Source organism: Petromyzon marinus, chromosome 37 (assembly GCF_048934315.1).
Source record: "Petromyzon marinus isolate PM22_M1 ecotype Great Lakes invasive population chromosome 37, UKy_Petmar_22M1.pri1.0, whole genome shotgun sequence".
Lineage (NCBI taxonomy): Eukaryota > Metazoa > Chordata > Hyperoartia > Petromyzontiformes > Petromyzontidae > Petromyzon > Petromyzon marinus.
Window position 1 is genome coordinate 18,326,564 of NC_133703.1, and position 23,212 is coordinate 18,349,775.

General features: G+C 54.7%; 1 protein-coding gene and 1 long non-coding RNA gene across 3 annotated transcripts in view; one reads left to right on the plus strand and one right to left on the minus strand.

The window, feature by feature from the left end:
* The first annotated feature begins 977 nt into the window (after positions 1 to 977).
* On the plus strand, positions 978 to 9,362 carry LOC116949563 (uncharacterized). 2 transcript variants are annotated; one of them, XR_012946104.1, is made up of 3 exons: positions 978 to 1,380; positions 7,811 to 8,036; positions 8,862 to 9,362. It is a non-coding gene; the product is annotated as an uncharacterized LOC116949563 (long non-coding RNA). The 2 variants fall into 2 exon arrangements; XR_004403918.2 differs by having other exon boundaries at positions 7,811 to 7,892.
* A 6,295-nt stretch (positions 9,363 to 15,657) lies between these two features.
* Positions 15,658 to 23,212, minus strand: part of LOC116949527 (uncharacterized) — a 56,708-nt gene continuing 49,153 nt past the window's right edge. Inside the window, exons 4-6 of the mRNA XM_076072180.1 lie at positions 16,435 to 16,964; positions 15,817 to 16,074; positions 15,658 to 15,661 (exon numbers count right to left, since the gene is read on the minus strand). Of these exons, the coding sequence (XP_075928295.1) occupies positions 15,658 to 15,661; positions 15,817 to 16,074; positions 16,435 to 16,964 (792 nt within the window). The remainder of the gene's footprint in view (positions 15,662 to 15,816; positions 16,075 to 16,434; positions 16,965 to 23,212) is intronic.

Consider the following 23,212-nt stretch of genomic DNA (forward strand, 5'->3'; position numbering starts at 1 on the left):
ACAAATCGCTAACCTTAAACATCCAGTCGTTAATGAAAGTTGAAGGCGGTATAGTACTATAGTAATAGAGCAAGTGCACAATCAGTGAGCCGGAATTGATAGCTTTGAAAGCATTTAGCGCGGGGCCCTTGAAAGTGCGGGGCCCGTAGAAACTTTTGCTACGAGGATAATCCGGCACTACTCGCGTCACGTGACCATGCGATTTGATTTGCTCTGTCAGGTGGTGGAGGGCAAAAAAAAGTATTATTGAATAAACGCTCACGGCCAAACGCAAAAGCAAGCGATAAACCCACCACTTCGTGCCCCGCAAGCAGAGTGGAGAAGGCTTTAATCCAGCAGTGGATTGGCACACGACGTCGTAATAAACAGGGTGGCCCACGAATCAGGACGCGTGGGGTTGTTATTAGTACACGTATTTTTTTACTTTTAAAAATAAATCGCATAGGGTTATTTAATTCGTTTGAGCAAATGTTTATACTGACATCCATTATTAACATTACTGCAGTGATGCATGAATTATCTTGTGAAATGAATGTATGGGCGTTTTTTAAAAAGATGACACGTGTGTAATCTTTAAAGCATTCATCAATTACATTTTGCGTCTCGATTCAGTAACAAAATAAAAAATATATTTTTGTAAAAGTCATCTGAAAAGGAAGATTTTTTTAAAAAAGAATAATAGATAACAAAAATATATTCACTTAAAAGAATACACCATTCATCGGAGTTAAATAAAATACAATCATCCTATGTGTCCTGACTTTTGGGTCACCCCCCTGTCTTAATTTTGTCAAATGTGTCTTTATCATTATTTATTATTAAGATGATTAATTGACTGCTGCTTGAATGAGCCTGTTTCCACTCTCTCCACGTGGCAAATTGTCTATAACACGTGACAATTATCTTCCGCCCTTTAATTAGCCGTAAATTATAGCCCCCCCCCCCCACATACACAGCAACGCCTTGTTATTCAAGAGTGAAGTGATATTTAAGTTATGCTTTGCTTCTAATTGCCATATATTCGAGTTATCAATTATACCGTCTTTTTATTTATATACATGAATGTGCGACGTGTATATAATAATGGTAATGCACCCTAATAGAGCAGTGCGCTAACCACTGCGTCACCGCCCCCCCCCCCCTCCACCGTCTTCCCCACTACAATCATCATCGAAAACCCTTTTTTATAAATCCACTGCTGGATGAAAGCCTCCTACCCACGGCGTGTGGACCGTGTGGAGTTGTTTGACCGACCATACTTCACCACGCCGGTCACCGCGGGGTTAGATTGGTGGTGGCGCACCAGGCGCTCTCCCAAGAGGTTCCTGACGTCGCTCTGCGCGTAGTGCGCTAACCACTTGCACCACCGCTCCTACCCAGGTAAGTTTTGTATTGCTTAGGACAACCCCTGTTTACCTCTCCAGCAGTGTTTCTTTGGTGTTTTTTTGCATTTTATCGACCCCTCCGCAGGGAATGATGGGCTGAGTGTATCCCCCCCATCCACCCACCCACCACCAAAACCACGTGACCGGGGGTCATGAGTAAGAGGTCACTCTGTATATTTTATCATGCTGTCTATTTATTCAAATATTAATTACATGACATGAATAATATATTAGTAATGTAATGTTATTATTTTCACGTGGTTGTGATTATGTTTGAATTATAATTATAATAATTAATTGCTCTTGAATAATTGCGTCATGGGCAACATCAATGACTCAACGCGCCATATGAAATATTATTGTTGTTAGGTTATGTGTACGAAATCACTGTAATCATGCCCACTACCAACCACCACCACCACCAACAACTATTTTATCACCACCACCAATATCACCACCATTATTATCGTTACCACCACTAATCACGACGACCTACCACCACCAGTGTAATCATCACAATGATCATCACCACCATTACCATCAATATCATCATCATCATCACTATAATCATGACCACTATCATCATCACCACGACCATAAGAATAAAAAAGGTCAATGTTTCTGCTTTAATAAATTTCTGTAAAGCTATAAATAATTTATTAATGCTGCTGCAACGCCGAACCCAGCTTACGAACGCCCTCCCCACCTCCCCCTCCCTCTCCCCCATCTGCCCCCCCCCCTCATCTCCCTCCCTCTCCCCCATTTTTCTCTCCCAATTTCCTTTCTCCCCATCTCCTCTCACTCTCTCCCCCCACACTATCTCCTTTCTCACAATCTCCCTCCCCACACCATCTCCTCTATCCCCATCTACACTCTCTCCATCTCACTCCTGGTACTCTCCCCCCCCCCCATCTCCTCTCTCCCCCAACACCCATTCTCCCTCGTTCTACATCTCACTGCTCCCCACACTCTCTCCACATCGCCTCTCTCTGGCCCCATATCCTGTCTCTCTATCCAAACGCACTCTCCCCTCATCTCTCCTCTCTCTCCCAACACACTTTATTTCTCTATCCCATCTCTCCTCTCTCTCCCCCATCTCTCTCTCCCCATCTCCCCCCCCCTCCTCTCCCATCTCCCCCCGCCCCTCTCACATCTCCCCCCTCCCTCTCCCATCTCCCCCCCTCCTGCATCTCTCCCACCTCTCCCATCTCCCCCCCCTCCCATCTCCCCCCCCCCTCCCTCTCCCATCTCTCCCACCTCTCCCATCTCCCCGCCTCCCATCTCCCCCCCCTCTCCCCCCTCCCTCCCCATCTTCCCCCCCACCTCCCTTTCCCCTCTCCCATCTCCCCCCCCTCTCCCATCTCCCCTCTCCCATCTCCCCCCCTCCCTCTCCCCCCTCCCTCTCCCATCTCCCCCCCCTCCCTCTTCCATCTCCCCCCTCCCTCTCCCATCTCCCCCCCCTCTCTCTCCCATCTCCCCCCCCTCCCTCTCCCATCTCCCCCCCTCTCTCTCCCATCTCCCCCCCCTCCCTCTCCCATCTCCCCCCCCCTCCCTCTCCCATCTCCCCCCCCCCCTTCCTCTCCCATCTCCCTCCCTCTCCCATCTCCCCCCCCCCTCCCTCTCCCATCTCCCCCCCCCTCTCCCATCTCCCCCCCCCCTCTCCCATCTCCCCCCCCTCCCTCTTCCATCTCCCCCTCCCTCTCCCATCTCCCCCCCTCCCTCTCCCACCTCCCCCCCCCCCTCCCTCTCCCATCTCCCCCTTCCCTCTCCCATCTCCCCCCCTCCCTCTCCCATCTCCCCCCCCTCCCTCTCCCATCTCCCCCCCCTCCCTCTCCCATCTCCCCCCCCCTCCCTCTCCCATCTCCCCCCCCCTCCCTCTCCCATCTCCCCCCCCCCTCCCTCTCCCATCTCCCCCCCCTCCCTCTCCCATCTCCCCCCCTCTCCATCTCCCCCCCTCCCTCTCCCATCTCCCCCCTCCCTCTCCCATCTCCCCCCCCTCCCTCTCCCATCTCCCCCCCCTCCCTCTCCCATCTCCCCCCCCTCCCTCTCCCATCTCCCCCCCCTCCCTCTCCCATCTCCCCCCCTCCCTCTCCCATCTCCCCCCCTCCCTCTCCCATCTCCCCCCCTCCCTCTCCCATCTCCCCCCCTCCCCTCTCCCATCTCCCCCCACCTCCCTCTCCCCCCTCCCTCTCCCATCTCCCCCCCCCTCCCTCTTCCATCTCCCCCCCTCCCTCTCCCATCTCCCCCCCCTCCCTCTCCCATCTCCCCCCCCCTCCCTCTGCCATCTCCCCCCCCCTCCCTCTCCCATCTCCCCCCCCCCCTCCCTCTCCCATCTCCCCCCCCCCTCCCTCTCCCATCTCCCCCCCCTCCCTCTCCCATCTCCCCCCCCTCCCTCTCCCATCTCCCCCCCCTCCCTCTCCCATCTCCCCCCCCTCTCTCTCCCATCTCCCCCCTCCCTCTCCCCCCCCCCTCCCTCCCTCTGCCCCCCCCCCCCTCCCTCTGCCATCTCCCCCCTCTCCCTCTCTCAATGCACGGGGATGGGCGAGTGCCGCCGAGCGCGCCGCTCGCCTTTAATAATCTTCTGGTCTTTAATTATTCAACAGCGCTGGGGGAGGGGAGGCGGGGTGGTGGTGGTGGTGGAGGGGCTGGGGGGGGGGGGCTGGAGGTGGATGGGGGGGCGAAGGCAATTTCCAGCAGCCGGGGGTCTGCGCGGGGCCCGCTTCTAATTTAACTTTGAGTCGGTGTCTAAATATTATCTCTGCCTTTAGAAAATTTATGTCAGCGCTATTAAGCTAATCAGCGCCTGTGAAAATTCATTTGTCTGTATCGGGAGGATAAGCCCCCTTTAATATTCCATTCAATTTATTTGCAAATGAAGGCCGCTTGACCAGGAGGTGGTAGCACGGATATTTAAACTGGGCGGCTGAGATGAGCGGGCGGCAGTGCAAGGGGCTGGTGAGAAAACTAATGGTTTTAATAATTGGGGTTTGGAAGCGGTGGATGGGTGGGTGGTTCGTTTGGTGGTTGGGTGGATGCTGACTGTGGTGGGTTGTGCGTGTGCGCGTGCCTGCGTTGCGTGAGTCTGCGTTGCGTGTGTCTGCTTTGCTTGTGTCTGCATGCGCGTGTCTGTCTGTGCGCACGTGTCTGTGTGCGTATGTCTATGCCGGCTAACAGTACCAGCCCCAACAGTCTTTGGAGGCTTTATGCGGCATCTTTGTCTATGTGCGAAGGTGCTCGCTAACATCAGTTTACCCAACAGTCTGTTGAGGCTACACAGGGGATCTTTGTGTGTCTTTGCTGGCCCTTCATAGGTGCTCACCAACAGCACTTGCCCCGAAAATATATTGAGGCTATACGGGAGGATCTTTGTATGTTTGTGATGCGGAGCGGAGGCACAGTAGTTAGCGCCCGAGGTTACGAACCCGACGACCCAATAACAGTGGCAAATATTTGAAGCGGTCCTGGGCCTCTGCTAGGTCGACTCATCCTTAAATGAGTATCTGGTGCGATGCGTAAAGATTACCACGAGGGAGATAGAGGCGTCGTGTACAGCGTCGGGCTTCATAGGTGGCCACTAACAGCACTCGCCCAAACAGTCTGTTGAGGCTATACGGGGGATCTTTGTAATTGTTCTCTGTGCCTTTTGTTTTGTCTGTACGTGCGTGTCTATTTTCGTTTATTTCCGTCCTGCCCACTATTATCATAATATTTAACACCACGACTTGTTAAAACCATATAACACCACCACAACAACAATAATAAGAATTAGCATCGCCACATCACCATCCCACCCCCGAACGCCACCACCTCCACTCCCTGCCATCAAAGACAAAGAACCCCCGTGTACCCTTAACAGACTTTTGGGGCAAGTGCTGTTAGCGACCAGCACCTATGAAGGCCGGCACGGCGCACGAGGAGATGGGTGGCCAGCACCACGCCCGACCGCCTTTGTCTCCCTCGTGGCGATCTTTGCACATCTCACCGGGAATTAATTTGAGGCCGAGTCGATCTAGGAGAGGCTCAGGACCGCTTCAAATATTCGCCACTGTTTGTTGATCGTGAGCGGGAATCAAACTCGGGTCGCCATCACCACAATAACCATCACCACCACCACCAACGCCACCACCATCAACCCCCAACTAACTTCAACATCGCTACCACCAGCACCAAAATGATCATATATTCCATCAACCACAATAACCACCACCAACTTATACTATCTCAACCATCACCCCCATCATCACCACCACGCCTGCCATACGCCTCCCGGCAGCCGCTGCTCTCCGCCAGACCCCCAGATTTGTAAAAAAAAAAACTTCTCGCGGGGGTCCCGGGGGGATGGTGGGAGGTGGAACCCGCCCCCCCCCCTCCCCCCCCCGAGTCGGAGTGATTGTTCACGCAGCAGCTGTCGAGAATCAAACAACTGCTCCCGACGGATGGTACCCCCTTCCTCACGCCTTACCCCCTCCACGCCTTACCCCCTCCACGCCTTACCCCTCGACACCCCCCCCCCACTCCCCTCTCCAAATACCTCCCACCCCCCCCCCCCCAACTCCCCCCCCCCCAAACGGCCCAGCCCACCACGGACCCCAGCATCTTCTTGCTCTATTAGCGCTGACAGCTGATCAATCGCGCGATAACTCGCGAACATCAATAATGCGCGCGGCTCAACAATGCGGCCATCATCCACCATCCGTCTTAATAACGCACGGGAGAGAGGGAGGGAGAAGGGGAGGGGGAGTAGATGGGGGAGAGGGGGAGCAGGAGGAGAAGAGGCTAATTCGCGAGTGCACGCGGGGTGGTGCCGATGGTGGTGTTTAACGCGCGCTCTCTCTCGTCACGCACGCGCGCACGTGTGTACACGTGCGCGTGTACGCGTGCGTGTGTACACGTGCGCGTGTACGCGTGTGTGTGTGTGTGTGTACACGCGCATGTACGTGTATGAGTGGACAGGAAAGTGGTGGCGTAGCCGTTAGTGCGCTACGCTGCGCAACGAACCCGGCCACCCGAGTTCGATTCCCGCTCCCGGCAAACACCGGTGACGATTATCTTACCCGGGCATGGGCCTCCCCTAGGTCGACTCGGCCTCAAATGAGTACCTGGTGCGGTGCGTAAACATCGTCACTGGGGAGACAAAGGCGGCCGGGCGTGGTGCTGGCCACCCACCACAACCCTCGTGTGCCGTGCCGGCCTTCATAAATGCTTGTTAACAGCACTTGCCCCAACAGTCTGTTACAGGCTATACGGGGGATCTTTGTCTGTGTGTGTGTACACACGCGCGCACGCACGCCCCCCGTGCACACCGCAGGCTCTCACGACAACCACCGACATCACAACAATTCGAATTACAGCCACAAATTACGATCATCGACACCACCACCATCATCATAATCTTCACCACTGTCTGTGAGCTCACGCACGCGCGCGCGCGCGCACGCACACGCAGACGCGTCGTCTATCTGCGCACACGTGTGCACAAAGACAAAGGTCCAACCCTCCCCCGTATAGCCCTCAACAGTCTGTTGGGGCAAGTGCTCTTAGCGAGCTCCCGATTAAGGTCGGAACGGAAGACGAAAGGGTGGAGCCAGCACTACGCCCGCCCGCCCGCCCGGCCGCCTTTGTCTCCCTAGTGGCGATGTTTACATGTCGCAATCATTTGAGGCCGAGTCGACCTACGTGCGCACACGCGCGGCGTGAACGACCCGGGGTTGGCTCGCGACGCGGGCAGAGGGCGGGGCTACCTGAGTCGTGGGCGGGTTTAGCAGGAAAAGGGGCGGAGCCACCTGTATAATGGGTGGAGCCACCAATTCATTGGGCGGGGCTACCCGAGGAGTGGGGGAGACGGTTTCCCGATGGCGGTGACGTCACCACAGCGCTTGTGCCAGGCCACGTGCACTCTCAGTGTAGCTCACAACAACAACAATCGCCATGCGCCACTTAAGCGGCGGTGACGTCACCACGGCGCTTGTGCCAGGCCACGTGCACTTCACGACACACTCATTGGCCCACTCACCCCACTCACTTCTCACCCACTCGCCACACTGCACTTGTGGGGCCGTCCATAAATGACGTCACTCGATTTTGGATTATTTTTGACCCCCCCCCTCCTCGTCACACGGCGTCACAAAAAGTCAGACCCCCCCTCAAATATGACGTCACAAAGCTCTGCCCCCCCCCCCCAAAAAAATATAAAACCTGCGTCAAATCGCTTTAAACTATTGTCATTGTAGTGCGTATTTAATGTGGCGCTGCACTCTGATGTTGTAGGAGAAAACATTTATTAAAAAGTCTATTTAATTAAGTAGAACGTGTTGTCTATATTTATTTAACGTTGCGCATTTTGATGTGACGTCACATTTCTCAAACTCCCCCCCCTCCCTTCGTCACACATCGTCACAAATGTCTGACCCCCCCGCCCCCTCCAGGTGCGTGACGTCATTTATGGACGGCCTCCTATCACCATCGTCTCTTGGGCCACGCCGAGCTCTCTCAAGTGACCTCGCTCAGGTGAAGAAACTCCTCCTCCGACTCTTATCTATTGGCGCCATCAAGAGTGCCGTTTGTTGCTGGCCGCTTTGCGTCTGTGCCTCGGCTCCCGCACTCCAAAACTCCACGTCGACTACAGCCGCTCACGAGTCGACTCCGCGTCGAGTACGACGTCACGCACTTAGGGGCGGGGGGGTCAGACATTTGTGACGATGTGTGACGAGGGGGAGGGGGGGGGTTTGAGAAATGTGACGTCACATCAACTTTAAATAAATATAGACAACACGTTCTACTTAATGAAATAGACTTTTTAATAAATGTTTTCTCCTACAACATCCGAGTGCAGCGCCACATTAAATACGCACTACAATGACAATAATTTTAAGCGATTTGAAGCATGTTTTATTTTCAAAATGGAAATATGGTTTTGGTGGGGGGGGGGCAGAGCTTTGTGACGTCATATTTGAGGGGGGGTCTGACTTTTTGTGACGCCGTGTGACGAGGGGGGGGGGGTCAAAAATCGTCCCAAATCACGTGACGTCATTTATGGACGGCCCCTGTCCTGTGGAGAAGTTGGAGGAGGAGGCTCGTGAAGGACGCTGCTGCTACTGGGGCAGTCGGAGGCAATCGCCCTCCCACAACAGCTGAGGGCGGAGGAGCGACGCTCACAACAACGAGCGGAGCGCCGGGCGGATTAAAGCGCTGCGATTCGGTCACAGCAGTGGGGCGTAGCGGGGAGCACAGCTGATGCATCTGCCGGTCATCTCAGTCAGTCAACCCAGTGGCACCTGGGTCTGTCCCGGTGACCTCCTTGCCAGCAGCGAGCCTTCGCTATTTCGCGTGACCTTCGGGAGTGCACCTAGCCTGGCACAAGTGGCGTGATGACGTCACCAAGTGGCGAATGGCGACTCTTGTTTGTTGTTGTTATACCTGTGCGTGCGTGCCCGCTTGCATATCTCGCTCTCTCTCTCTCTCACCTGGCGTGTCCAGGTGAGCGCACCTGCGGAAAGAGACGCAGAGCCACCGCGACCATCTCCCTCCTCTTTCTTCATCCTCCTCTCCGCGTCGCGGAGGTGGGGGAGGCTCGAAATCGCGTCACGTGACGGGCTAATTAACATAACCTATCTCATCCCCCAAGAAAACACAACCCCCACCCCCGTTCCACCCCCCCCCCCCCCCACTCATCCCACCCCGACTCATCCCACCCCCGACTCATCCCACCCCCGACTCATCCCACCTCCCAATCATCCCTACCCCCGACTCATCCCTCTTCCCACTCATTCTCTCCCCTCCACCCCTACCCATCCCTCCAACTCATCCATAGAATCGACAAAAGTTTGACGGCGGCTTGCTCAGTATCCCCGTAGCGTGGGTGGTGGTGGGATGGAGGAGGGGGGGGGGGCTTCAGATGTGCGAGGGGGAATAGAATTGGTTTGCGTATCGGGCCTCTGCGTGTAATAAAGGACTCCGGCGGAGGGTCGTTGCCCGGAACGTCGCCCACCCCGTGCATTGTTCTTCATTGAAGGCCACGGCCGCATTGGTCGTGTTTGTCCTCCTGCTCTGCGTCCACGCGGTTTGTAGAACGAAGACGACAACAGCTGAGCGGTGGGGGGCGGGATGGGTTGGTTTGGGGTGGCTGTGAGCTCTCTAACCCCCCCCATGCCCCCCCCTCCCATGCCCCCCCCCCCATTATTCCCACTGGCAGGCTGCCCCGTACCCACACAGACCCCCCCCTTCTCGCTCCCCTCCCCCACAACAACAACGAAGCCCACGATGCCTCCCGCGTCAAAAAAGGCTCAAAACAAACACGCGCCGCGGGTTTCGACGCGATTAATTAATTATTCACGCCGCCTCATTAATTATTCACGAGGCTAAATGAGCAGACGAGCGGAATTGCATTGTTATAAATTATTTATTTACAGCTATTTACTTTCGTTAAACAGGATATGATACACAACATATATTGCGGATAACATTGGACGATTACAACGACACGCGCGGCTGTGGTGTTGCGGCTCCCATCTCATCCGTGGCGTCGTCTCGGGGGAGCGGTGGCGCAGTGGTTAGCGCACTGCGCTTCGAAACCCGGGAAACCCGAAGGTGGGGGTCCCCTCCCCCGTAGCCCTCCCCCCCCCCCCCGCGTTACCTCCCCTCCCCACCACCCCCCCCCCCACGGGTCGACTCAACTTTAAATGAGTACCACCAGCGTGCGGTGTGTAAACATCAACACGTTGGGGAGACAAAGGCGGCCGAGGGTGGTGCTGGTCCCCACACCAACCGCTCCTCGTGTGCCGTGTCGGACTCCTTTATAAGTGCTCGCTAACAGCACTTGCCCCAACAGTTTGTGTAGGCTATCTGGGGGACCTTTGCCTTTTTTACCTCCCCCCCCCCCGTCTTATGAAACTCCCTTTAGCGTATTAAAGTCATATCATCATCATCATCATCGGAGACAACATCATTATTATTGTCGTTGTCATTACTGTTATTATTATTGAGCATCAATATTTAACGTAAATATATAGTTTATGTGAATGATATAGATGTGGACTCTGACGCACGCGCGACCGGTTCGGGAGTCGAACCTCTGGCCCCGTGTCTGGGTGGCCGTGAAAATCGTTGGGGCCGTGGGGTGCTGACCACACCACCCACCCCACCCACACCACCAACACCACCCACCCCACCCACGCAAACCAACACCACCCACCCCACTCACACCACCCACCCCACCCACACCACCCACCCCACCCACACCACCCACACCACCCACACCACCCACCCCACCCACACCCTCGTGCTGACGGCCCTCTGTCCCAACAGTCCGGGGAGGCTGCACGGTGGTATGTGTGTGTGTGGGGGGGGGGATCTGTGGCTGTGTCTGTTGTCGCAAACTCAACGCGGGATTTGACGGTAACTGGTAGGGCGCCCACAATGACCCCCATTCTTGGTCCAGTAACAAACAACAACGAAAAAAGAACCGCGCCCACGCGGAGTCCGAAGACTCGGTTTGAACACGAGGGCCCTGCTACTAATTGCGATGTCTCTTGGCCAATGCCACTCACATCGCGTGCTTTGTAGCCGCGGGGGAGAAGCCGGAGGAGACTCGTGCAGAAAACAGGGGGGAGAGAGACAACAAAGTCCACAGCAGGAAAAGCGACGCCCGAAGTGGGAATCGAACCTGGGAGCTCCGTGGTACCCGCCCGAGCGTTACACCCCCCCCCCCCACCCCCCACGAAGCCGCCACCCTTCGCTTCGCACGCCACGGGGTGGGGGATCTCGAAGCGGCGCTCACCACTTCACCACGTCCTCGTCTCAGGCTGCCCGTTCGCTTGCTCCGGCTGTAGTTTTTCAGCCGTGGGGACATCCACACCGCCGAATGGCGGCTGTCCCTGGCCGATGCAAGGTGGTACGTGGCGAGTGTCCATTTAGTCTGCCAGTGGCGGGGCGATGTTTTGCTATAGGTGGGTGGTTGGGTGGGCCGTTGGGTGGGTGGGTGGGCCACTGGGTGGATGGGTGGTGGAGGAAGTAGGTGGTAGGGTGGGTGGTTGAGTGGGTAGTTGGGAAGGTCGTTGGGTGGGTCGTTGGTGGTTGAGACAGGTTGGTAGGTGGCAGGGTGGGTGGTTGGTGGAGTAGGTAAGTAGGTAGGTGGTTGGGTGGGTGGGTAGTTGGGCGGGCGGTTGGTGGGTCGTGGGTTGGGCGGGTGGTTGGTGGACTAGGTGGGTAGGTGGTAGGGTGGGTGGATGGGTAGTTGGGAAGCTGGCTGGTTGGTGGGTGGAGAGAAGTGAGAGTTGATTGTGGATTCGGGAACCTGTCAAATTTATAGCCCCGAGGTCATGTGGGCGTCTTATGATCCATCATTATCATCATCGTTAACATCATAACCATCATGATCACGACCAATGGGAATTACCTCTATTACCATAATCATCACCACCCCTATCATGACCTCATCATCAGCACCAGCATCATCATCATGAAGTGTCGTGCGTGCAAGAACGCATCATTTTCACTACCACCATCATCATCATCACCGCCACCATCACCACAATCAACGTGCTCATCCCTCCACGGTCAAACCACGTGAGCGCCTCTTTGTGACGATGCACACACGGAGCGGTCGTCCAAGTGACGGACAAACAGACGGACAAGACTGGTCCCCTTCGTGGTAACGTGGAGTGTACACGGTTGTTCCCGACATCGAGAGACGCGGCGAGCAGTTAGGAGCGGCGTCGCATCTTCGGGGGGTCTTAAGAGAAAAGTTTCTAACTTTTTTTGTCGACCGCAGGAAGACAGAAGCGACGACGTCGCGATGATATCGGTTTAGTTGTTGTTACTGTTGCTGCTTATCAATGTGTGTGGTTGTTGTTGTTGTTCGTTACGATTCCGCTTGGGTGCTTTCTGGAAGGATTCGCATGTTGCCGTCTCCTGCGACGGCTGAGTCTCGTCACGGCGAACACAACGAGTGCGCAGCGAACACGGGGAGAGCGAGTGAGAGAGAGAGCGAGAGAGCGAGAGAGAGAGAACGACATGGAGTAGGAGGAGAGGGGGTAGAGAGAGGGGGGGGGCAGAGAGGGGGGTAGAGAGAGAGGGAAGGGGTAACGAGAGCAGAGCGAGAAATATTTTGTTAAATATTTCATTTAAAAAAGGGGGGGTTACATAAAGCAAAGTGTTTAAAAAAAATAGAAATTATGAACGCAGCAAAGTGCCGACTACACCGAGCATCTTGTTTCCTCTGATCGTAAATAAAAGAGAGCGAGATAGCGAGAGAGCGAGCGAGAGAGCGAGCGGGAGAGCGAGATTCCAGAACGAGTCAACAACTTGTGAAACAGTGCAGCAGTGGAGAGATAAACAGGCAAAGACACGGTTAGGGAAGAGAGGGAAGAGAGGGAAGTTAAGTATCATCAAGCGTGGGAACGTGTGAAACCTATTTTTCCCACTGCAGACCGAGCCGAAACAGAACCGTACCGAGCCAGGCCAGTGCCGCTGACGTTGCACGGAATGAACGAGTAATTAGTCGCACTCCCGGTCCTGGTTTGGCCCCGAGTCAGATATCTTCTTGCCACGGTTTGGTTCCGGCTCGGCACCAGTGGAAAAAAAAAACCCCACCCGTACTGGAAGGGTCCCGGGTTGGCTCGGTTCGGATGTGCCGGTGGGAAAAATAAAAACTACCCGTACCGTGAAGGTCCCGCGCTGGCACGGCTCGGATGTGCCAGTGGGAAAAAAAAGAATTGCTGCTGTGGCCTATGGTGAGACACAAAGTCGTCCCCTCGCTACCCCCAAGGTTCAGGAAAGAGACGTGGTAACAGAGAAGTTCAGAGAGCCGGGTTCTGACCCGAGAGCTGGATATTGTATCGTCTTTGTCCAGAACGTTTTTTTGTCACTGTTTTAATCACGATGGTGGTGGTGGTGGTAACGACGACGATGATGGTGATCTTGATCGTGATGACCATAGTGATGATGATTGTGGTGCTGGCGAAGATAATGATGATGACGGCGTTGATGTGGTGATGATGATGTGATGGTGGTGGTAGTGAAGATCAGGAAGATGTCGATGATGGTGATTTGGTCAAGGTGGTGGTCGTGATGATGATGATGGTGGCGATGATTAAAGTCGTGTGATACAGCAGGCAAGAGAGATGGCGAGTGACAGCAGATGTAGCAGAGAGGGCGGAAGATTGGGAGATGGAGTGGAGATGCAGAATAGGTAGAGCAGAGAGACCGCGTATAGAGTGGAGATAGAGGAGATATATGAGTGGAGACGTAGGCAGATCGAGACAAGAATACAGTATGTTGGAGATGTAGGTGACAGTTGAGAGGAGTGGAGTTTCGGGAGATAGGAGAAAAATCCGTAACAATGTTTTTTGTTTGGGTTAGATTGCGTGAATATCAATGTGTGTCGTTAAACCCCGCCACCACCCGACACAGCCAATTAGTAAGGTTTGTCACGTGAACAAAAACGTGCCAATGAGTTACTCGTACAGCACACACACACACACACCGGTGTGTTGGAGAGTAAAGGTTTATTCTGGCTGTGTCGGGGGGTGGGGGTTGGCGGGTGTCACGACACACGTTATATTAACGCGATCTGACCCCAAACACCTCCCTCGCTCCCCATTATTATGGCAAACATTGGTGGCGAAAGCCTCCTGCTGCTGCTGCTGCTCCTGCTGCTGATGCTGCTGCTGCTGCGTTAAACAGAGGCGAGAGATGTTGAAAGAGATTGGGGCACGTTCATATCTGAGCCCAAAACAACCCGCCGCCCCCCGCCCCCCCCCCCCAAATCGATTATGTAACCAGATTTTAATAATCGATTAATGACTCCGATTTAAATAATCCATCAATTCAAACGCGGCACCATCGCACGCACGCGCACACATCCGTCACAACTGACATCTACATAAATAATTGATCAAATAAATTATCGCAAAAAAATTTCACCCAAAATTTTTTTAACAGACACGGCGATATTTTTTTCCCCATATATACCACAACGTAACTAAATACTTAAACGATTTAAAACAAAAAGGAACGATGAATTAAAATAAATTAAGGAGCCGATCGTTAAATACGTCGTCAACACGTGGATTACTAAGATATAGGGAGGATTACCGGGGGGGGGGCGGAAGGGGGGGTTGAGGGGGGTGGTGGAGGGGGGAGGAGTTGGGAGGGGGGCACGGATTTTACCCGGAATCGAACACTGGCCGCAGAGGTGGCCATCAATCATCCCTCGGTGTTCGGAGGAGGTTGTCTAACGATCCACACCCAGACACGCGAAGAGTAGGGGAGATAGACACGCAAGGGAGCGGGGCGGGGGGGCACAGACATTCAGAGACAGACACTCACACGGCCAGGCTAGCCGGCTAGCCAGTCAAGACAATTAACGCATTCTCCGGATTATAATACGCATCCGGAAAGTAAGACGCAGTATGTGCCAGGTGTCAATAAAGTTATACAGATCTGGTGTCATACACACAGCTTTCGGATTATAAGCCAGACAGACAGATATATGCTTAGACAGCCCATCGACTAGCCAGACCAAAGACAACTCAAGGCAGAGACACTTAGGCAGACAGCCATCGTGAAAGAGAGAGACAGAGAGATACATAACACACAGGCAGACACTCGTACAGCCGACCGGTCAGCTAGCCAGATAGACACTCACACAGACAGATAGACACTCACACAGACAGATAGACACTCACATAGACAGATAGACACACACAGACAGATAGACACTCACACAGACAGCCTGACAGACACTGACAGCCAGACAGACACTCACTCTGATAGCCAAATAGGGACGTGGACAGACAGACAGACAGGCAAGTTCCAATTGTACCACGTCCTGAGTCTTCTCTCCAACCACCATCACCACCATCACCACCACCAACCACAATGTCCGCCACGAGTCTCCAAAACAAACGCGCCAGCAAAACGTCTTCCATCCCCTCCCTCCCACCGCTCCCTCCCCTCCCTCCCACGCTCGCTCGTCGCGTCTCCCGCTTCCTTCAGTCCGCTCTCGTGTCCTTACTCATCGTCATCATCATCACCTTCCTGCGCCTGCTGCTGCTGATGCTGCTGATGATGATGCTGATGAAGCTGCTGCTGCTGCTGCTGCTTGACTCCCACCTCGCTCTCCGTCACGGCGGCGGCCGCGGATTTCAAAGCGTCTCCTCCATTCATCTCCCCGGCAGCTCTCTTCTTCTCATCCTCACCGGCAGCCGCGTCTCTCCCCAACTTCACCCCTTCGACATCATCATCATCATCCACCGCTGCAGCATTCGCATCGTCAGCTGCTGGCGCCACCGCTACAGTCTTAGCCGCCGGTGATTCAACAACAGCACCGCCCTCGTGGCTTCCATCGTCGTCATCGTCATCATCGTCGTCGTCGTCGTCGTCATCGTCGTCGTCGTCATCGTCATCCCCACCATCGCATCGCTGCACGTGCCTGGCGTCGTTCCCGCGTCGCTCGCTGCCGCTGCTGCTGCTGCGGCTGCCGCACGCTCGGTGCTGAATGAGGAATCCGAGGGGCTGAGTGACCGGGAAGAAAGAGAGGCGAGGAGGGCAGCCGGCACCGCCGCCCGCCCCAATCACGGTGACCCCCCCACCGCCACCACCGCCGCCACCACCGCCGCCGATCTTGCACGGCGACTCGTAGTCGCGACGCCGGCGTTGCGGGGGGCGATCGGCCAGCAGACTCTCCACGCTGAACGGGTTCGCTCTGAGCGTCGTCTTCGTGTCGTCAGACTCCCCCTGCTGCTGATGATGATGCTGCTGCTGCTGCTGATGAGGATGTTGATGCTGCTGCTGCTGTTGTTGTTGTTGTTGCTGGTGGTGGTGGTGATGGTGGTTATGGTGGAGGAGGTGATGGTTGTGATGGTTGTGGTTGTGATGGTTGTTTAGCTGGTGTTGTTGGTGTTGTTCCTGCTGCTGCTGCTGCTGATGGTGATGTTGCTGATGGAGCTGATGATGTTGCTGCTGATGGTGATGATGATGTTGTAGATCGGACGGTTGCGTAGCGCCCACGCTTTCCCGACCTCCCCCGGTTCCTCCAACAACTCCAGACCCTAAGTCCCTGCTCCCACCCGCCGATCCACCACCACCACCACCACCACCCACCTCCTCATCCCGCGCAACCTTCAGCGAACCCTCATCATCACCATCACCACCACCACCAACCTTGACAGCGCCCTGCAGGAACGCGTGCGTGAACGACACGGGACCACCGCCACCACCGCTACTCCCACTGTCTCCACAGCCACCCTGCATGGACGAGCTGGAGTCGCTCTCGTCACCGGACACGGACAACGGCCCTTGTCTCAGTCCGCCGACTCCTCCTAAGCCGCCACCACCAACGCCGCCGCCGCCGCCTCCTCCGGCCGCCGCCGCCGCCGCTGCGGCAGCCGCCTTCAGACCCCTGCGCTCGAGCTTTCGCTTCTTCCTCTCGAGCCTTTCGCGTTCCCTGCGGGCGATGTCGGCCGGGTCCATGGGCTCGCCGCTGCACGTGAGCGGGTGCGCGTTATGCGCCGGCCTGCCGGGACCTTTCTTCGTGTTCTCCTTCTTGCGCCACTTGGCGCGGCGGTTCTGGAACCAAACCTGCCGGGGGAGGGGGTGGAGGGGGTGGAACGGGGACGGTGGAGTTCATGGGCGCGGTGGCGATTCGCGCTTGCCCCGAGGGCGCTTTCGCCCAGAAGGTCGCAACGCGCCGCACGGAGCCGGAGGCGAGCGAGCAAAAATGGCTCACGCGATTCTTTAAAAAAATAAAACCGTAACATGAGCGCGCAGGCTCGTGATTTAAGCACGGAGACAAGAATCCCTACCCCACCACCACCAGCACCACCCCACCACACTCACAAAACACAGGGGGGACATTAATGAGTAGAAAAGGCTTTGAAGAAAAAAAAGTGTTTTAAATAAACCGAGGGATCAGAGTAGGACGGTTGAGGATGGAGGAGGATGATGGGAACGATAACAACGACGGTCAGCTGCGATAACGCTCACCAGATGAACCCCATCTCTACCTTGCAGATGAACTCCATCTCTACCTTGCATATGAACTCCATCTCTACCTTGCATATGAACTCCATCTCTACCTTGCAGATTAACTCCATCTCTACCTTGCATATGAACTCCATATCTACCTTGCAGATGAACTCCATATCTACCTTGCATATGAACTCCATCTACAACTTACATATGAACTCCATCTTTACCTTGCAGATTAACTCCATCTATAACTTACATATGAACTCCATCTCTACCTTGCATATGAACTCCATCTTTACCTTGCAGAGTAACTCCATCTACAACTTACATATGAACTCCATATCTACCTTGCAGATTAACTCAATCTGCACCTTGCAGATTAACTCAATCTGCACCTTACAGATGCACTCCACCTGCACCTTACAGATGCACTCCATCTCTACCGAGCCTGTGAAGACCAGATGTAACGCAAGGACGAAACATCGAGGGTTCGTCGCTGATGGCAGTTGGACGATCTTGAGGCGTTGCGAGATGCAAACACGGACGAGCGAGGGGAGGCAACAGCAGCAGCAGCAGCAGCAAATATTTGCCCGAGATCCGCGGTGCTCTACGTATGAAGGTGTTACCGATTCATCGACGAGTTGTTTGTACGCGAATGCGGTGGTGGAGGGTAGGAAGGGTGGAGGGATGTGGCAGTCATTGGGAGAGGAACGGAGAGTGAGAGAGAGAGAGAGAGGGGAACGGAGAGCGAGAGAGAGATGGACTGAGAGAGATAAATAGGGAGAGAGCGAGAGAGGAACGGAGAGATCTAAAGAGGGAGAGCGCAATGGAATGAGAGGGGCAGGAAGGGGGAAGGAGAGTGATGGAATGAGGGATGGAGGGAGAGAGATGGGGGGTGTGGAAGTGTGCAGAGGGGGAGGTGGGGAGAGGACGGGGAGGGGGGGGATAAAGAGAGGGGCGTAATGAGAGAGGGAGTTATGAAAGGAGAGAGTAGGGAGAGAGAGAGAGAGGGGGCTGTATCTAAACGTGTGGGTGACTCACCGACACCGACTTACACTCGCATCGACTCACACTCACCTCAACTCAAACACGTGGGAGGGTGACAGTCAGGGTTAGGGATAGAGTAAATCATTAGTCTGTGGGTAAGTAAGTAAAGGTGCAATGACAATGTTTGTGTGTATCAATGTTGTCTGTGTCTTTGTATCAATGTGTGTGTGGTGTGTGTGTGGAGCGGTGGTGTAGCGGTTAGCGCGACGCTGCGCTACGAACCCGGCGACCCGAGTTCGATTCCCGCTCACGGCCACCAACAACCTAGTGACGAATAGCTTAACCGGCTTAGCCTCAAATTAGTACCTGGTGCGGTGCGTAAATATCGCCACTGGGGAGACAAAGGCGGCCGGGCGTGGTGTTGGTTACCCACCCCCTCGTGTGCTGTGGCGGCCTTCATAGGTGCTCGCTAACAGCACTTGCCCCAACAGTCTGTTAAGGCTATACGGGGGGTCTTTGTATTTGTCTTTGTAATTCATAGTGGGGAGCGGTAGTGTAGTGGTTAGCGCGCCAAACAGAGTTTGGCTCACGGCCAACATCAGTGACAATTATTTGAACCTGTCCTAGGCCTCCCCTAGGTCGACACAGCCTCAAATTAGTATCTGGTGCGGTGTGTAAACATCGACACTGGGGGAGACAAAGGCGGTCGGGCGTGGTGCTGGCCACCCACCCCCTCGTGTACCGTTCCGGCCTTCATAGGTGCTCGCTAACAGCACTTGCCCCAACAGTCTGTTACAGGCTATATGGGGGATCTTTGTATGTATGAGTGTGTGTATGTGTGTATGTATGTGTATGTGTACTGCGCGTGTGTGAGGGTGCGCGCATATTTATTTAATTTACGATCAAACATTAAAATCGTTTAAGAGTTGAAACGCGGGTTCGGTGCGAACGGGGAGAGGGGAGTTTGGATCTCTGGCGCTTTCTACTCCACACGTCCTCGCACGCGCGCGCGCGCGCACACGTGGCGCTCACGTGCACTGCAAAGACAAAGGTCCCCCGTATAGCCTCCACAGGCTGTTGGTGGGTTGGGTGGCCAGAGAGCCCGCGCCAAACAAACCACCGTTGTCTCGCCCCCTCCGCCGAGTGACTGTCGATGTTTTGGTTACACACCGCGCTAGGTAGTCGTTTCAGGCTAAGTCGACCTAGGGGAGAGAGGCTATATAATTCGTCACTGATGTTGGGTCGTGAGCCGGAATCGAGAATGCCTGGATCGCCGGGTTCGGAGCGAGAGGCACGCTCACCGATGCACTACCAAACAAAGACAAAGATCCCCCGTGTAGGCTGTATCAGACTGTCGGGGCAAGTGCTGTTAGCGAGCGCCAGATGAAGATCGATAGGGCACACCAGGGGGTGGATGGCCAGCGACACACACACACACACAAACGTGGTCGACTCGGCCTCATTTGAGTACCTGGTGCGGTGTGTAAACATCGTCACTGGGGAGACAAAGGCGGCCGGGCGCGGTGTTGGTCACCCACCGACTCGTGCACCATGTCGAGCTACAGCGGTGCTACTCGCTAACAGCACTTGCCCCTCCAAAATGTGTTAAGGCTACACGGGGAGTCGTTGTCTTTGGTGTGAATGCACGCGTACATCGACACGCGCGATGGAGGCTGAGAACACGAACCCCCGAACGCAACATCACTCGCACCGTACATCCTTAGCCGAGCGGTGGCGGTGTTGGCTACGCTGCTGCACGTGGCTAGCTGCCTGTAGTCCAGCACTGCTGTGGAGGCAACAGCAGCAGCAGCAGCAAAGGGTTGGTGGATCACCACACGGATGGAGTGAATTTCCCATCTTCCCGTGAGCGGGCGCGGGAGGAGACTAAGCCAGCCTCTCTATCCGTGCCCCATCTGGCGAATTTAACGAGGTGTCAAAGAGGGAGGGGGAGGAGACGGGGGCAGGGGGGGGGGACGAGGGAGATGGAATGAGGGAGGGAGCGAGGGAGGAATGGAGGGGGGTGGTGAGAGAGAGGAGGGAGGGGTGAGAGGGAGGAGCGAGAATCGGGGGAGGGAGGATTGGGGGAAGCGGAGGTGTCAAGGGGATGAAGAGGAGACGGAGCAATGATTGAACGGGGACGAAAGGGAGAGGAAGGGGCAGACGGGGGGGTGGGGAGGAGGCGGCGGGGCGGGGGATAGACGGGGGATGAGGGAAGAGATGCCGGGACGTGAAGAGGTGGGGGGGGGGGAGGAAAGACGAGAGTGGGACAAGCGAGAGAGACGCGTGGAGGACGGTAGAACGTGAGCGAAGGAAAGAGGCTGTGGTAGGAGTGGGGGGGGGGGCAGGGGGGGCTAGAGTGGGGGTGTGTGGGGGCTGATGGGGAGGGGCGAGAGGGGGGGGGGGGCGCGAGATGGGTGGGGGGAGCTACCCCCAGGCACGTCACCCTGTACCGCGAACACTAAACACATATTAGCCGTGCGGAACTGCGCCTGGGGCACCTGAAGCGTGCAGCGAGGAACGGAGAGCGGAGGAGTGAGGGGATGAAGGGGGGTGGGTGGGGGAGAGATGGGTGGGGGTGTGGGGGGGTTGATGGCGAGGGAGTCGAGCGTGGCTTTGTGTGCGAGTTGTTTCGGTGATTCGCTCCGCTCGCCCGCTTGTATCGACCTTAATAGGTGCTCGCTAACAGCACTTGCCCCAAAAGCCTGCGAAGGCTATACGGGGGATCCTTGCGTTCGTTGTGTGTACGGTGTAATGTGACTGGAGTGGTGACGCAATGGTTCGTGAGTAGTGCCTACTACTAACCCCTGTGATCGGAGTCCCGGCCACGGCTAACATCAGCGGCCATTGATATATACACAGTGCATGTGTGTGTGATGTAGTGGGGAGCGGTAGTGTAGCGGTTAGCGCTACGCTGCGCTATGAACCTGGCGACCCGGGGTTTGATTCCCGCTCACGGCCAACACCAGTGACGATTATTTGAACCGGTCCTGGGCCTCTCCTAGGTCGACTCAGCCTGCAATGAGTACCTGGTGCGGTGTGTAAACATCGCCACTGGGGAGACAAAGACGGTCGGGCGTGGTGCTGGCCACCCATCCCCTCGTGTACCGTCCCGGCCTTCATAGGTGCTCCTCGCTAACAGCACTTGCCTCTACAGTCTGTGAAGGCTATTTGGGGGATCTTTGTCTATGTGTATGTTGGCCACCCACCACCTCGTGGTGCCGTGCCGGCCTTCATAGGTGCTGGCTACCGGTACTTGCCCCAACAGTCTGTTAAGGCTACACAGGCCTCTCTGTCTTTGTGGGGGGATCTGTAGTGCAGCGGGGGGTAGATGGGAGGGAGATTTAATGAACGCTGTCCTCCCATGTTCCTAATGCCGCGTCGGGAGATCGAATCGAACCGGTTGCCTCTGCATCGCAAGTCCTGTGCCGCTCATGATCATTCGCTCCTGCACCTCCTCCGATTCACACGGTTGGCTACGTAGTCTCGTGCTGAACGATTTGGGGGAAAAGATCAAATCGCGACTTTTTTTCAACAGATATTGCGATTGCGATGATTTTTTTTTCAAGTCAAGCTTCAGTTCAATATTCACTGTGCGATGGATTTAAAACACGTGATGGAGCATTCGCGCGTGGTACCATCGAAATATGAACTGCTCTCTATGTATTCTAATGCAAGGATGAGAACTTAAAAGATATGAATTGCTTCCAACGTGGATTTATTTAATAAATAAAGTTATAACAATAATTAAAAAAACACTTCCAATAAGTAAAAGGACTTTGCAAATCGCAAAAAAAATCGCAGCCTTTGCGATTTGCTAATCAAATTGCGATTTCGATTTCAAATCGATTAATCGTTCAGCCCCACTACGTACGGTGCGACTGAAGTCGCAACCTTTGCTCCCACTACGAAGGAGTTTATTGTTATTATCATCATCATCATTGCGTAGATATTTATTTGAGTAAGGCTAAAAAAAAACCGGTTTTTTTTTCATCCCGCCTCCCCCGCATTCGGTTACCGGTAACGGGACGACTTTGTGTCACGGCTCGAGTAAAATCACCACGAGTTCAACTCCACCTGTGGGCACAACATTTACCGTGGCGGTGGCAGCGGTAATGGTTTCGAAGCGAAGCTGACGCTGCTGATGAGACATTGAGTGTCGACTCCCCCTCCCCGGCGAGAATTTGTTCGTCTTGGGAAAGAAAAAAAACTGCTGATGATCATCATCACATCTATAAATGACGATACAACCCCCCCCCCCCCCCCCCCCATTGTAACAGAATAATCGCGTATTGTTACGACAGATGCTGCTTCCTGTTTGCGTTTACAGTTGCGAGTGTTGTGTTGTGTTCTGTTGTGTGTGTTGTGTCGTGCGTTGTGAGTGTGCGTTGCGTGTTATGTGTGCATGTTGTGTCAGTGTTGTGTACGTGTCGTGTGAGTGTTGTGTGCGTGTGAGTGTTGTGTGCGTGTGAGTGTTGTGTGCGTGTCGTGTGTGTTGTGTAAATGGTGTGCGTGTTGTGTGAGTGTTGTGTGCATGTTGTGTCTGTTGTGTGTGTTGTGTGCGTGTCGTGTGTTGTGTAAATGATGTGCGTGTTGTGTGAGTGTTGTGTGAGTGTTGTGTGCATGGTGTGTGTGTGTGTTGTGTGCGTGTCGTGTGTGTTGTGTGAATGGTGTGTGATGTGTGCATGTTTTGTGTGTGTTTTGTGTGTATTGTGTGTCTGCGTGTGGGCGTTGCGTGTGCGTGTTTTGTGCTTGTTGTGTGTATGTTGTGTTGTCTGCTGCGTTGTGTGTTATGTGCGGTGTATGTGTTTGTGTGTTATGTATGCTGTGTTATGTATGATGTGTTATGTATGTTGTGTGCTATGTATGTTGTG